Below are 16400 nucleotides of genomic sequence, written 5' to 3'. Positions count from 1 at the left end.
ACCTTCCCATTTAAAACACTGAGATAAGGAATAAGAATGACTACGATACTTGGCAACTTTATAGTTAAACAGAACAAAGAGTGTCTATTTCCTCAACTTTATTTGAAGAAAAATGATGGTAATTCACTAGAACAGTCAAAATTCCTTTTCCTCCTCTTTGCTTTTTTTCCCAAAACAGTGGAATAATATCCATTTCAAAATACATGCCAGAGTTGTACATAGTTCCTAATTATACTAAGTACATAGGAGACTATAGTCTTAACTCGCTCATCTTCCAACTTTTCCCAGTCTGTGATCTGTCTTTGGATCAGCAATAATTGCCTGAACTGCTACTATGGCTTCATTAATTTTTGTTTGCAGCTCTCGGAGTTCCTCTATGTGCAGCAATCGAAGAATTTGGGCAGCTTCATTAAGAACAGCATCTAGTTCATTCACAAGAAGAGAAATGGATTGCTAGTTAACATGGGCTTTCCCTTTAAAAATCATTTGACACACTCAGACAATCTCTAAAAACAGCTCACAGTTGTATAAAAAGCTGAGAGCACTAAGATGTTCCCAATTTTCCAGAAGCCCTCTAATAATAATGGGTCTGATTTTTAGGCCAGGCATGCTCTGTGCAAGGCCTAAAGTGGCTTTATACAACCTTCATAGTGATCCAATCTGAACTACCCAAGACTTATCAAACAAAGGAGCGGCAGCAGACCTGAAAATGAGTTAGTTTTTGAGCAGCACTTCAGTGATAAAAGCAACACTCCCTGCTCCAGTCCAATTAGACTGGACTCTAGATACCTGACTAATATTCACTCCAAGAGCACATCAGGTCACACTGTGTGCAGCTAAAGCATACTACCTACAAACCAATAATCAACATATAACTGATCAACATTGGTCCCTTTGGCAGTCATTGAATCAACAGAAGTCACCTGCCAGTAGCAACAAATTTTTACAAGAAGATACTGTCAAAGGAGAAATCTCTCCTGTAACAAAATACGTTGCTGCCAGGTAAAGGCTGACATGTAAACATTATCCTGAGACATTCTACTCCATCAGTATAATCTGCTTTCATGCTCCAGCAGAAGATGGAGAACTTTTGTGAACAAGTTCCTGTTTGTAAATATCAGATTCTGGAAAAGTTGTGCTTTTCTTACTATACATTTCATATACTTCTAGAGATTAACTATGTACTTTGTCTCCAGTGCAGATTCTGTTTAAAAACAATCGAGGTATAGACATTAAAAAAAAACCTCTTACCTCCCGTGTCAAAACCAAGAATGTGCTTTTCTAAAGCAACAGGTAAACCCTTAAAGAAAAAAAATTAAAATGCCATTAGAAATACATGTAAAAATTAGACACTGACTAAATAACTCTGAAGTAAAGTAGACCAGAATTTTGCCCAATTAAAGCCAGAATCAATCATATTTGAGTCCCATGTTCCTCACAAGGACAGCATTTGACCCTGGGTAGTGCAATCTGACTGTACATAAAAGGGAGTTTCATTCTTAACACCATTTCCTTCAACTTGCCTGCTTATAGTCCACACTTCGGATCACCTGGTTACCTGCCATGGTCACGTCCTGCTCTAAGCTGAGGCAGCAAGGCTGGAAGCTATGACAGCCCTACATCATGAGGGCTATGTCTACACTAGCACAAATCTTCAAAATGGCCATGCTGACAGGAATTAGGGGATTTGAAGTTCCCGGGGTCCTTTCAAAAAGGACGAGCCTCATGGCAGCGAAAAGCAGCAATTTTGAAGAGTCACCGCTGGTGGCATGCTAATGAGGTGCTGAATCTGCATTTCAGCGCCTCATTAGTAATCTCTGAAATGGCCATTTGTAAACACGACGAGGTCTTCTCCATCCAGCTTTTGTTGGATTAAATGCATAAAGCTAGCAAGCAAGATACTCAAATGGGTTGACAAATGTAACTTCCTATCCATTGATTAAGATGGGATGGAGTACAAGGTCCATTAACCAATTTCATCAGATTAGTTTTCAAGTCAGCTGAAAAAAGAGCTGGGCGCCCGGCACAGCAGCACCACTCAGCCTCTGGAGGCTAATGAATTCGATTCAAAGACATGGCGCTTCCACAACAGCCTTCGTCTGAACTTTTAAATTGGAACTTGAAGCTACACCCAGCCAGTTTCAACGATGTTATGATATTGATATTAGTGCTCCCCAAATTGAGCTAATGGGATTTACAGTGAAGACAGTCACTTGGTACAATCGAGTTAACTGCCTTAGGTTTGAGTTTTATCCAGTAGTGTAGATGTAGCCATAGTTTAGAGGGGGATGCTTCCTACATTGACAAGCAGGGGGTTCTCCCCCAGTGCAGGTCATCTACATTGCAGAGGGAGTTGTTACTTTAATGGAAGAATCTTTTTGTAGGCCTACCTGTATCTGCACTGGGGATTAGGTCTACCTAACTATGGCATTCAGGGCCATGAAAAATTTTCATGCCCTGTGCAATATGGCCAGGTCAAACAGTTTTAGACGCAGACCAAGCCTAATAGTTTCAACTGAGATGATACTGTCTGGGAGATAGAAATCCATGGGCCATTTAAACACAAGGGAGAGGAAAATCTAACTACTAAGGCAATTCAATGTCTATAACACCGGGGGGCGGGGGGGAGGAAATCACACCTGAATCAAAAGAATTAAGTCAAAACTAGCACAACACCCTCAGTCCTGCTACATCAAGTGCAGGCAAAACACAGCCTGTGGCCCAGATCTGGCCTGCCTCCAGCCCACAACCTAGCAGGAGCCTCAGAGAGGCTCCCTGCCTTCTATGACCTAGCATGCTCCTCAAAGCAGCCAGCCATGGGGGCCATGTAACTTCATGTCCTGCACCCACCCCACAGCACACCCCATGGGAGCTGCCTGGGCTATGCTTGTGGGGCAGGCAGTACACAAAGTACCCTTCCCCCAGGTGCACACAACACAGAGATGACATGGCCCCCACAGTGGCCACTCTGAGCAGCATGCAGGGGCCTGCCTGAGGATACCACTGGGCTGCTGGCTAGGAGCCAAATAAGTAAGTGCCTCCCAGCCAAAGCCTGCACCTGGAACCCTACCCCCTTCTACATCCTGAACCCCTGCCCCATGTAACCCAGACCCTCTGTATCATCGTTCCTGCACCCATATCCTTTTCCCAGACCTTGTGCCTCGATCCCCTACTCCAAGTCACAACCCAAACCTCTCTGTACCTCCTACACCCCTTCTCCAGGTCCAAATCTTTTGAAAGAAGGCGCTCTTCCTGACATGGGAGTGGAAGAGCAATTTTGAAACAAGTGCCGCTTTCTTCCCATTTAATTGTGAAAGAACAGTGTGTGTAGACACTCCACTGGATATTTAGAAAAGAGCCCCTTCTTTTGAAAAATATTTCGAAAGACCTTGTTAGCGTAGATGCTGCCTTAGTGATGTCTTGTGACTCCAATATACATTTCATACCAAATGAAGCAAGCAGCGCTGAACTGAATCATATGCACTGCACAGCAAAGCCTACACCTGATGGTAGCAAAATGCCCATGCCTGTTTTATACTGGCACTCCTGAGTCAACCTCTGGTGCTAGTTAATTTGTGAAAACAGTTAAGGCCCCCCTCAAAGAGCCACTACTTCTTGGATAGAAGAATTTGTCCAGGATCTTTCTTCCTAGTCCTTGGAAATGATCCTTAAACCCGTTGTCATGTACATTACTGGAATGTTGGGGGACTGTGATTGCCTTCCATTACACAGTAATCTATATTTGCAATATGCAACTTCACCTGAACTTGATTATTCTGTATGACATTTTCCTGGATCCTTCAGAATCAAGTTTGCTGTATGAAGTAGATAACTCTCCTACCTACGATGTTACAGAATCCAGATCCCAGCCACAAACAACATCCATTTCTATATTTAAAATGAACTCGACAATGCTGGTGGACTTTCTTACAAGCACATACCTCCTTTGATTGATTTGCCTTTCCTATGGCGTCCTGAGTCAAGCGCTCTTGAACCAAAATGCGAATTGCCTAGGAAACAAAGTTTGAAGACCGAAGTAACAATTCCATGTTGATGCATGTCTCTCCAGCACTGCACGCAAGAAAGTCGAACAGCCTGAAGTGGCTGTAACTCCTGCTAGAGGCTCTGCAGGAGCCCCGCTTGCACAGGGTACAATACAGATTTACTGTGTTAGCTCACCCACAGGATGGTGTCCTGCCTACTTCTGAGGCTATGCTGCCAGCTGTACAGCCCCAACATCTTCTACTACTGGAACATTCCACTGATGGTGCTTTCTGCAGCTGCCAGCCTTTTGCCACAGTCTAAACCCTGCTCCACCAGCACAGAATGTGAAGTGAATTGGGCCACTGGTTGTTTATAAAATGTGAAATGAGAATGGACTTGTAACCTCCCACCCCCTGGCCTATTTTAAAAATAAGTCCAGCCTTGATCTGGGATATCTGTGCCCCATCTGGCTGATCTACTGGCTCCTGCACGTGGCAGCTAGCACCACTCCATTCCATCCACACGGGTACGTATGTCTGTATAAAGGCCTCTAAATATAACTCAAGCGATATGAGAGAGCCAGAACTGCACCATAACACAAGCAAAAAGCCAGCTCATTACAGCTGTCTCTCTCACAATTTCCTTGCTGAGTTATCCAAGTCTGACAAAAGCAATCAAACTACTTGGTGCCTAACTTTACTATTTCTCCTGTCACTTGGCACGTTGACATGTGACATTACAACTCTACTCTAAGGCAACACAGAATTTTCTTGTACACCAGGGGAACTGGCATGGGAAGAAACTAATTTGACTAAGAATATGAATTTGTTTGTGCATTCTGTTATAACTAAGATGCCAATAACAAAACTGAGGATAAAGAACATCACTTTTTGTGTGTTTGGTACCAATGATGTTGTCCCTGGCCAACTTCTCAAAATGTTAGCTGCGCAAAGAGAACATCAAGGTATTTTCGCTTTACCAGCTGCTACTTTAATTGGAACTCTGGCACTCTTCTGCTTTTCTAAAGCTGCCACTGTACAATATCCAAGTATTAATGTAGATTATTACATTGTTCACATCCAAAACAAATTTACACTAGACTGTATACCTGCAGGACAGGAACCTTATCCTTTTGTCTGAAATACCTAGCAAATTTTTGTTGCTGAACAAAAAGTTTATTTCCACATTTTATGATCAAGACAGAGGGGTTAGCTGACTCCAATCCCGTACAATGATATAAGAATACAGCTCAGTTAGGTGGAAAAAGCAAAGGACCAGAAGTTAGGAGACAGAGCTTCTAATTCTGGCTTTGCCACAGTTAATCAATCAGTATTCAGTTAAATACTGAACACAAATTCTCATTACAAGGTTTCAGGAATTCTATGATTTGTTGAAAAAATCTGAAATATAAATAGTCTTTCAAATTGAAGATATGGCTATCATTTTTCTTTTAAACCAACCAAAAATTATGTACAAAAGGTATTAACAGACAAACTTTTATTTGTTCCTAAGAAGCAAAAAAGTCAATGACTTCACCCACACCAAGTTACGTGGTGCTGTTTTGCTCAGACCAGATTCCCAAATGAGATGTAAACCTCACCTTAAGCATTACCAAATAGTCATCATGTCGCTGAATTTGAAGAAGATTAGCCAAAGCCATCACACCAGCCTTAAAGTCAGGATTATTCACTGCAAGACAGACAGAGTGATAATATTTGGCTCCAAAATACAGGTTTGATTTCTTGCTCTGCATGTATCAGACTGCTCACAAATTTGAATAAGGGGTTCACATTTGTATTCCCATGAGACTACATATGTAAGTGATTCACATTCTGACAATATGTTTGTTTAACCTAAATTTCATTTTAGAAAGCAAGCAAATGCTGAGAACTGCTGATCAATTTTAAATGCAGCTGTATGCTGAAAATGGACTATATAAATAGGTAATAAAGTACAATTAGCATTATTTTCAATCCAGCATGCACGTTAAATACATGGAAATATCTGAAGCTGATTGCCACTCTCAGTCTTTAATGCATTTTGATGTATTTACATTTTTAAAAATATGTATTGTCTCTTCTGAAGATCTCTGTAACACTTGGCTACAGAGCGGGATTGTACTTGCTGCCTGAAGTCTGAGCCAGATTTTGGCTTTTCTGAGAGTTGATGGGTAGAGTCGCTTGGTGATTACCTCGTTTGCTTTAATGAACACTGGCTTGAGCCGATACACATTGCTGAAAATGTTCACTGAAATCTACAGATAACTAATAGGCATAAAAATTAGGTAGAAAAAAATAAAAACTAACATGATCAAGAGAAAAGATGACTGTGGCCATCTTTAACAGATGCGGAGGGAGTTGTTATACTGGATTAGGTGGGTAGCATGTGTGGGCACAGTGTTCCCTCTAATTTTTTAAGTCCATGTGTAGAATACATTTTGTTATGTGGGCAAACATGAAGACATCACTTCCATATGCGCATACAGAACAAAATTCATTCTGCACATGGACACTGTGGCAGGGGTGGGACCAAGTTCTGAGTGTGGGAGGGAGCTCAGAATTAGAGCGGGTTGAGAGGCCTGGCTGGGGATGTGGGTCTGGGCTGGGGTGAGGCATTTGGGATGCAGGAGGGGGCTCCAGGCCAAGGCCAAGAGGTTTGGAATGTGGGAGCAGATTCAGGGCAGAAGGCTGGGGTGTGTGGTCTGGGAAGGAATTTAGATATGATGGACACTTACCTGGGGGAGATCCCTTGTGGTGGTGGTGTGCAGGGGGAACCAGGGCTGCCCTTCACTCACCAGCAGGCACCCCCTCCCACAGGTCCCATTGGCTGCTATTCCCAACCAATGGGAGCTGCAGAGGACACTGCATAGACAGAGCTTCCTGGCACCTGCAGTGATGCAGCTAGGTGGGGGAGGAATGGCAACACACAAAGCCACTTCCCCAACCCTACCAGGAAGGGCTGTCCTGGAACACAGGGGCTCCAGCCCTAAAGCTCCTTCCTTTACCCATCCCTATGGTGGACAAGGGCTTCTCCCCAGCCACAGCTCCAGGCACAGCAACGCTGAGCCCCTGCATGGAGCTTATTAGACAGCTATACAACTGCACAGCTTAGAAAGTGAGGAGGCACAGTGGGCTGCACATGCAGGACACAGATTCAGAAGTGAAATTACTGAAAGGATGAGAAGACATGTACTTTAATGGCTGTAAAGTCTACAGGACCAGAGGCCACTGCCACGGTAGGGACAACAGGAAAAGAGATCCTGCAGTCAGGGTCATTGGTCTACTTTCCCTTTAGAGTCACTCTTCAAGTCTCTAGCCTGATAGGAAATAGCTGGGTAGAGGGAAACTAACATTATAGATCACAATGTCCTAACTCAGTAAGTGCTGTAGCTATCAAAGGAGGAATTCTTTATTACACCTTGTCTTAAACAAAGAACAGGCCATAAAACTAAAAATTCATGGCAGCTTAAGTAATCGTGATCAAGGCATTTATAACATCCATGCAGAACACAGTTCAAACCAATAATTGATATATATGTATAACTGGTGTATATTCATGTATGTGTTCTTTATGCTTTTATACAAACAATTTCACAAAAGCTGAAATTCATGAGACAAGTCAGCTGAGAGTAAGAATTTAATCAGAAAAATATGAATGGTAGTTGGGAATCATTGGACAACATCTTACTAGATGCCCGAAAAGCCATCATAGAGGAAGAGGTCATATTAGTTAAAAAGAATAGACCTGGTGTAGAAGGGAGATGAAGACAGATATAGAAAATAAAAAAAAAATTCATAAAACAAATGGAAGAAAAGGAAAGCTGGTAGCAATAAATACAAATTAGAAGTTAGGAACTGTAGGACAAAGGAAGCAAAAGGGACACAAGGAGAAACCTACAGCCACTACTAGTAAAGAGATTAAGAGGGAATTTTTAAAAATATATTAGGAACAAAAAGAATCCCTACAATGGTACTAGTGCATTATTAGACGGAAAGGGCAGAATTGTCAATAATGCAGAAAAAGCAGAAGTGTTCACTAAAATTTTCTTCTGTTTAGGGGGCAGTCAGGAGGGCGGGGAGGACATGAGGTACAGCCTCATCCTGTGGCGATGACCACTCTTCTCATTCTACGGTATCTTTGGATGATAATAAACAGAAGCATCTAACACACTTTAAAATTGGCAGGTCCAAAGATAACAGGCATCCAAAAGTTTTAAAAGAGGTGGCTCCAGGGTTCACTAGATGGTTAAATGTTGGTTTTCACTAAGTCTTGAATCACCAGGGAAGTCACAGAAAATTAGAGGAATGCTAGTATGGTGCCATTTTTTTTTTTCAAAGGCTCGACAGCATGATGCTAATGTGGTGCCAATTTTTCAAAAACGCTCAACAGAAGGTTGGGAATCATTAAGCAAGGGAAAGACAGAAAATAACATTTTCTCTATATAAAATCTTTCCAGGTATCAAAATTCTCAGGTCCTCTTTTTACAGAGAGGTACTATTGGTTTCCCTTCTCTGGTCCTTTGAAATCTAACCCATCTACCTGGAGTTCTCACAGATGATCATTAATCACTCAGACTGCTCTGACTAGGCTGGGTCTACACTTGCTCCCAGCTTCGAAGGGGGTACGTTAATCAGTGAACACGCAGCACTTTGTTAGGCTAATTCTCCCCTACAGCAACTTCGAAGCTTCAAACTTCAAAGTGCTGGCTTGCATGCAGCCGCAGGCACTTCAAAGTCTCTTTACTCCTCATAATTTTGAGGAGGGACTTCGGAGTGCTTGCAGCTACATGCATGCAAGCACTCCGAAGTCCCTCCTCAAAATTATGAGGAGTAAAGAGACTTTGAAGTGCCTGCGGCTGCATGCAAGCCAGCACTTTGAAGTTTGAAGCTTCGAAGTTGCTGTAGGGGAGAATTAGCCTAACAAAGTGCTGCATATTCACCGCAGGACTTCAGTAGTAATCTCCTGTTGCCCTGATTAACATGCCCCCTTCGAAGTTGGGGGCAAGTGTAGACAAACCTCTAGTTTCTTCAGGCTATTTGTACACTAGACATAGCAGTTGACTGCTGATATGCAATTTTAGCAATCACAAATGCATAGCTAAAATAAGCTTATCAAAGATTGACTGCTATGGCTGTCTACATGGAAGAAAGTTAATGGGAGCATTTCTCCTATTAACTTTCCTTAATCCTCAACACTTGTGAGAGGTTCCAGGGTCAGCTTTGACCCCAGAAAGCATCAGTTTGCACATGCGTGAAACAAAACCACAGAAGATCAACCCTGAGTGGTAACGTGGCTGTAGGCTAGGTACCTAGGGTTCCTTTTTTCAGGCTCTGTTGACTAGACTACATCTAGCTCACTTAACTATTCTTCAGAATATTCTCTTCTTTCCTTATTCTAGCTTCTATTTCTTCCCACTTCATGCGCCAATAAAACTCTAGTTACTTTTTCATTCCTGTAAAAGTGTCTCCCACCAGAACAAGCTATTCATCAATCCTATTCAAAAGGACTAGAATTAATAAGGGGCAAAATACTAGCACTCATCTCTCCTTCTATATCATTAGAGAGCATTGGGGAAATAAAAGTTTTCAGGAGAAACATCACACATACAGCACTAGAATACCAACAACCCGTAGGCTTAAAAACTGTGTACTTATCTGGTACCCATCAATAAATAAATAGATGAATGAATGAATAGAAAATGCACGTTTCGGATACCAGGCAGCTTTAGAAAAATCATCTTTAGAGTTCTTGAAATACATTGGTTATGATATTCTTTTTTTAAGTGAAAGAAACTATAGATTTAAATGGAACAGATTTAACTAAAATGTATCAACAAAAATGTTTTTCTGGAAATCAACAAGATAAACTTACTGCACTTACCATCCAAGTTTATCAGTGGCTCTGCATTTTTTGCTGCATTATCAGTAATTTTAGCACCATCAGGTGTAGAATCCTTATATTTGTCAGCTGTTAAAATAAGAGTTTTGTTTCATGAATTTATAGTTCAGGTGACAGCTAATGATTAATTAAAAATTAACAGATCTCAAAGCATAGAAAAAGTAGTACTAAAACATATAGTTAGCTGCAATTAGTCCAACTGCATTTTCATCACATGGTGGAAGACTGATAGCCAAATCAGTCTGTAGATGTTTCAGTTGTTTGCTGCTAACGAAACCCCAGAAGAGTGAGATTCTAAGCAACCTTGTTCAAATACGAGCTATTACTACTGACTACTTACTACCTCAAGTCAAGGCAGAATTGCGGCTACGTGCTACATCACAGGGAGGACTTTAAAGCTTGACAGACTCTTAACTGGCAGTCCTCATCTTAGCTAAGCAAGAAGGAACAAGTCAGCTGATGGTAGCGTGAAGAACTACTATAAGAAAAAGGTTGTGAACTAAATTTCTATGCTAGAACCTCTTCAATATTAATAAAGATGATATTCAGTGATCACTTGGATGGGACTATCAGATATTTTAGTTGACCCTGATCCTTGGACAAAGTACTCCACTTCCAATATGTTTTACTGTACAGCTGACACTACTCCTATTAGATAAGATGATAGGAATATTACCACTTGCTTCCATATTAGGTAAAAAGATGTAAGTATATCTTGCTAAAACTATTTGACTTGCTATTTCTGCTTACAATCAACGATTTGCTGAAAACAGACAAAAATGTCTTTTGTGCACCTTTGTGCCTCACAAGCATGAGCCCATAATGAAGTAATACTGCGTATTATTTCAATTCTCTCTCCCCCAACAAACCAGGAAATAAATTATAAGTTTACTGCTACAATCAACAAAGAGAAGCTCCTCTGAAAAGGAGAAAAACCTCTTATTCAAATGTTACAAAATAAAAATAGAAAAATTATAAAAATATTGACAGTAAATTAAACATTTCTAAAGAACAGTTTCTATGTGCTCTCATTTCTTCAATTTGAAAGGTTCTTTTGAATGATTTTGTTATGATAATTTCCCTACACCCTTTATAGTAAATGCATTTAAAAAAATAAGCCATACCATTATCTCCATACTCAAGCCTAACAGCTAATCCAAGAAGCCAATCAATTGTTTCTTGTCTTTCTTGTATCTTGAAGGGACAGTTGACATCTTTCAGATACTGTAGAAGGGAAAAAAAATGAGAAAACACATCCATCATCATTATTAGTTGGGAAGATACAGATCCACAAATTATTCAACATTGTAGAATTGCTCTGATAAATAAGTATTTTTGACAAACATCTCCATCAAGCCCAGATTTGTTACAAGGCCATTATTATTGAGTGATATTCTGAAATGTGTTATATTCCTACCGTTTTTCATCCAAGACATTTCAGTGATTCTCATGCCACAATACAGCCATGCATCTCATCTTAGGAATCATATGTGCTTCTCAGCTAGTGAATGTTTGATGTTTTCACTGTAGTGCCATCCACAAGAGATGTAAGACATTCCAAAATATTCCAATTAAATTTTAATTATGCCACCTCCCTGTCCTCCCCGCCCCTCAGCTTCCTCCGAACAGTACAAGCAGGGGAAAATGGAGGGGAGGTCAGAAAAACCAAAGAATTCCAGCTCCAGTGCTTTATGGCTCTATCCCATGAGGTACAGAACACTTTATCCTCATCCCTCAAGACAATGAACCACGCAAATAGTCCCACTGAAACTTGCTGAAAAACAAAGTACTGTGCAGCATCAAATCCAGAGAACGTTCAGCATCTTGCAGGATTGATCCCTCAGACAGAAAGGAACACGGATGTCACCAACAGGGAGGAGCGTCAACATTCTCGCCCACTGCAGGTTTGACACACATTGATGGCTATCTGCCATGCTTTCTGCAGACAGTAGACACTCACCTACCAGTAGTAGTAACAGACAGAAGTAATTACAATAGTCTTCTACAGACAGCTAAGGCTAAGATTATCTGATCCTAGTCAGTTTCCACTTTGGTGTCTAGTTTCTAAAAAAAACCCACTGGACTATTTTCAGTCAATTTCCTTTTACATTAAAGGTAAAAACCTTATCCAGTAAGGAAAGAGGCAAGGATACCAAATACTGAAAAACAATCATGTTTAGATTAAAGTAAAAATTATGTATAATAAATTACAGCAATTACCCCTAAATGTTGGCTTCCATCAAATAAAGAATTTATCATTTTTTTTCCTTTCATATATATCTGTTGTATGCAGAGGTAGCCACGTTGGTCCCAGGATATTAGAGACACATGAATGAGGAAATATCTTCAACCTGACCAAATTCCATTGTCTTTTTCCTCAATTCTATGTAAGCACAAAAGCTTGTCTCTCTAACCCACAGAAGATGTATCAACAAAAGATATTCCTTTCACATATCATCTCTCTCAAATACATTTTTGTAATAGATACACCAAATAAAAATTAGAAGTGGTTTATCACCAGAAACAAACAGTTACCACACACACAGATTATAATGTGTTCTATTATTTCAGGTATGAAGTTACCTTTTCAAAGGCTTTGGGCCATTCATCATTGTGTATATTTCTTAAACTTCCTCGGTCTTCAATCTTGTAGTGTCTTATTTTCTGGTCTTCAAGCCAGACAATAAAGTTTCTAAATTCTGTTTCATCTATAGCAAAGAAAAAAAAAAAAAGACAAAAAAACGGAAAAATAAATCAGAATAAAGTCAGGTTTTCTTAGAAACAGAAGTCAATGGGGGCAAAAGCAAGACCTTAAATTCTTTTCCACCATATGAAGACAATTTAAACACACCTGGGTCTTCAGCCAGTTTTTTAATTTTTAAATTCTATTGTCCACTTATTCCACTAATAAACCTTAATTTATTTTTCACCACGCGTACATGTGGTGAGAATATGAGTGCTTTAAAAATGTTAAAAATAGGCCTGAAAACGTATAGCCAGTCAACCAGAATCGTGAGAAGCAACGATCGCAAAGGTCAGTCAGTATGAAAGAATTTCTCATTTTTACTTACTAAAAGAGCCCCCATGGAAAGAAAAGCCAACTGAAGCTCAAAATTAAATACAAACCAAACTCCCAGAAGACTATACTAAAGAACATTACGATTACAAAATTCAAGCACTGAAAAGTTAGGAAATGCCAGAACTAGGGTTGCTGCTGCATAGGCATTATGATCACATACTACTATTTCCATAGGACCTTCACCTCATCCAATGGAGGATGGACCTTACCTAGGGATGAACCAGGGCTATATACGAATACTTGTCTGTTGGACAACTGCACCTGATTGGCTGCAAAAGTTGGAAGATATGTAATGAACAAGGCAGGGATTATCTCATGATTAAGGATTTATCTACACTTCCATGTTTAAAGCACTGACACCAGTAGCACTTTAACACAGCAGTATGGTCACAGCAAACTAGCTCCACAAGGAGAGCAGTTAACAACACTGGGAGCCTGTTTACACTGGCACTTTACACTGCCCTAACCTGCTGCACTCGGGGAGGAGCTTGTGTTTTTTCCACATCCCTGAGTGAGAAAGTTAAAGCACAGTAACTTGTCCGTGCAAACAAATCCTAAGCCACCAGACTGTTTCTCTGGAAAATTGCATTTTATGCCTGCCCCTGCAACAGAGCTCCTACATTATGCTGGGCTTGCTACTTAAAACAATCAGACTTTTGACAGGTGATTACTACATTGTGTGTTCATTTTCTAGGTGCCTAACTTGAGATGCTGCAATCTGATTTTCAGACGTTCTGAGCACACTCAGCTGTAACCAAAGTCAATCCAAGTTACAGATAAACACGCACAAGAATATATGGAATTTTTAACACTGAGGTTCTACAGTACTCTTAAAAATCAGGTACTTGGGTATCTCAGATCAGACACCTAGGCTTCAAGTCCATAACTTCAAAATGGGTGTATTAATATCACTTCAGCCCACGAAAGGTTTTGTGAAAATAAATTCAGAATTGTTTTGGAAGCACTTAGGTGCTGTTGCAATGAGCAGCATGGGAAAGCTCACAAGGAAATCTGTGATCAGGGAAGGATTTGAATAACGTGTAATAACGTTGGTTTACAGCCACATATTGAATTCAAATAAAATAAAATTCTGAATAGCTGCTCACTATCTGAGAACATCCTGGCACTGAATGAGCCAGCAGTGCGTGGAAAAAAAATACAATCTGCCCATGTAATTACACATTATAGAACAATACACACACCCAGTTGAACAAAGGTTGCACAGGCAACTTGAATTGTCACACTTGCTTACTTTGAACTGCGTAATGCTGTAACCTTCACGAATTAAACAAAAGAAACTCCAGAAACAGCTTTTATAGCCTGACTGCTGGGGGGCCAAAGCATTACCTCAGGGGTGAGGAACCCATGACTTGCAATTTGCCTTGATACAGCCTGCGAGACCTGAGTCTCCCTGCCCAACACAGGAGGGTAAGCTGGCACTGATGCGCTAGCCATGCAGGGAAGGGTGAGCACCAAAATTCAGCACTTCACTGCGTGGCTGGTGCACCAGTGTCAGCTCCCTCCTGCCGAGGAGGGGAGCCCTGAGCCTCACAGAACGAACCAGGACAAGCTGCGGACTGCATGTGACCCACAGGCTCTGCCTGGCAGTGGGAGAAAGAGGCTCTGGGCCAAAACGGCAGCACAGCAAAGCTCTATCACCTTAGCTGACTTGCATGCTCCACCCCATCAAACCCAGAGGGTGGGAATCCCAACCAATGAAAGTGTTGGGGGGCAGCAGCTTGCCCAGACACCACATGCCCACCCTGCTCCTGCACCCTCAGCTCAATCCTGCACCTTTCCCCCTACCCAGACTCCACACCTCCATCCCACTCTGGCATCCTTCCTCCCACCCAGATCCTGCTCAGATAGCCTCCCACCCCCCCGCAGTTCACTCCCCCACAGCTCCCTTCTATCCACTAAGCCCCTCAATTTTGGGCCCATCCCAGGGCGGCCCGCAAAAATCTATTAGCCTCCAGATGAGTTAATCTGTCTCTGGGGGTAACTCCCAAGTCTTGTGCCCCTCTCCCCATGGGGCTGGGGTGCAAGGAGTACCTTGGCACTGCGAGTCTGCTCATCAGTTGGGGGCCATATTCATTTTTTTTTCTGGCTTCTTACTTGTGTGTGGTCCCCGACTGATTTTTCTATGGGTCTCTGGTCTCCAACCGCCCCTCCCAAAACAAAAAAATGATATCCACCCCTGCAATAATTGGGAGATTATTTAATTGCTACCAATTCCCATGCCAGGCAAGCCCAATAAAGGGACACCAGCCATTCAACAAAACACATGAATGCTTTCCTGTTCCTTGGGGCTGGGGCTCGCCCCCAGCCCCCCCCCCCCCGAAGGGGCATAAGCAACAAAGGCCAGAGCAGCTCGATGGAGGAGCAGCTGCCGACCAGCCAGGCACACAGTGCTAGAGGCAGCAGCAAAGGTTTTTTGTTTGGAATTGTCTCTTAGAGCAGCCCTGGAGCACTGTGGGAGCAAGAGCAGAGAGAAGGGGCAGAGACCCCCATTGCCACAGCTAGGGAGGGCGATGGGGCATACCCGAGCAGAAGAGGGCAAGGGGCAGTGCCAGCGTGAGAGGATGCCAGAATAAAAAGGGAACGGGAGGAGGGGGGCACCAGAGCAGAGGGCAGCGGGGATGTCTCAGGACAGAGCAAGGAGGCCATTAGAACAGGTGGACGGGGTGTCCCAGGGCACAATCAAAACAAAGGGGACAGGTGAGGCTGACAGAGCAGCGAGGGCACAGGACCAGAGCGGGGGCAACTACCAGAGCAAAGGGGGGACGCATCCCGCCAGGGCCAAAGCAGCAGGCCACGAGAGCGGGGGTGAGATGCCCTCCTCCCCCTGTCCCTGGGGTAACAAGCAGGAGGCCACGAGAGCGGGGATGAGGGAGCCCAGGGACGGGGGGAGGAGGGCACCGGGGGGGGGGGCAACGAGCAGGAGGCCACGAGGGCGGGGGTGAGATACCCCAGGGACGGGGGAGGAGGGCACCAGAGCGGGGGGGGGGGGGGCAACGAGCAGGAGGCCACGAGGGCCCCACAGGGCCAGAGGCGGGGGGGGGGGCAGAGTGGAGGGGACACCCCAAGGCCAGGGGGCGGGGACACCCCAAGGCCAGGGGGCGGGGGAGGCGACTGGAACAGCTGGGCGCGGCGCCCCGGGGCCCGAGCGGGCCTGAGGCGAGGGGGGGAGGGGGGGCGAGCAGGGGCCCTGGGGCGGGAGAGGGGCTGCGGCCTAGTCCCGTCGCTCCGTTCCCGCACCTCTGCAGTTGAAGCCGGCCGGGTTGTGGTAGTCCAGCGCCGTGAGCTTTCGGCGGAACATGGTCCCTCCGCAGCGGCTCAGCCTCCGCGCAGCAGCCGCTCGCACGTAGCGACGGGCAGAGAAAAGGGGCGGGGAGAAGGAGGGACGAGGCCTCTCACTGGCCCAATCCCGAGAGCGGCA

General features: G+C 43.3%; 1 protein-coding gene across 1 annotated transcript; it reads right to left on the bottom strand.

Annotated features, from left to right (window-relative positions):
• Positions 1-81: 81 nt before the first annotated feature.
• RTRAF (RNA transcription, translation and transport factor) lies at positions 82-16371 on the bottom strand. The gene is made up of 8 exons (XM_074996210.1): positions 16220-16371; positions 12466-12590; positions 11007-11106; positions 9865-9951; positions 5585-5673; positions 3942-4010; positions 1252-1300; positions 82-422 (listed from the first exon to the last, which is right to left on the bottom strand). The coding sequence occupies exons 1-8, from the start codon at positions 16278-16280 to the stop codon at positions 268-270; spliced, it is 735 nt and encodes a 244-aa protein (XP_074852311.1). The 5' UTR covers positions 16281-16371; the 3' UTR covers positions 82-267.
• Between the last annotated feature and the right edge of the window lie 29 nt (positions 16372-16400).

Source organism: Carettochelys insculpta, chromosome 6 (genome assembly GCF_033958435.1).
Source record: "Carettochelys insculpta isolate YL-2023 chromosome 6, ASM3395843v1, whole genome shotgun sequence".
Classification (NCBI taxonomy): domain Eukaryota; kingdom Metazoa; phylum Chordata; order Testudines; family Carettochelyidae; genus Carettochelys; species Carettochelys insculpta.
This window is presented reverse-complemented; position numbering and strand designations above follow the sequence as displayed.

What these genes read in the sequence shown, in the direction of transcription:
- RTRAF (XM_074996210.1), bottom strand. Translation starts at nt 16,280, where the DNA reads ATGTTCCGCCGAAAGCTCACGGCGCTGGACTACCACAACCCGGCCGGC. An exon ending in GCTTGAGTATGGAGATAATG is followed by an intron (nt 9,952 to 11,006) that starts GTATGGCTTATT and finishes TTATTTTAACAG; the next exon opens with CTGACAAATATAAGGATTCT. An exon ending in TCTTGGTTTTGACACGGGAG is followed by an intron (nt 423 to 1,251) that starts GTAAGAGGTTTT and finishes TGAATGAACTAG; the next exon opens with ATGCTGTTCTTAATGAAGCT.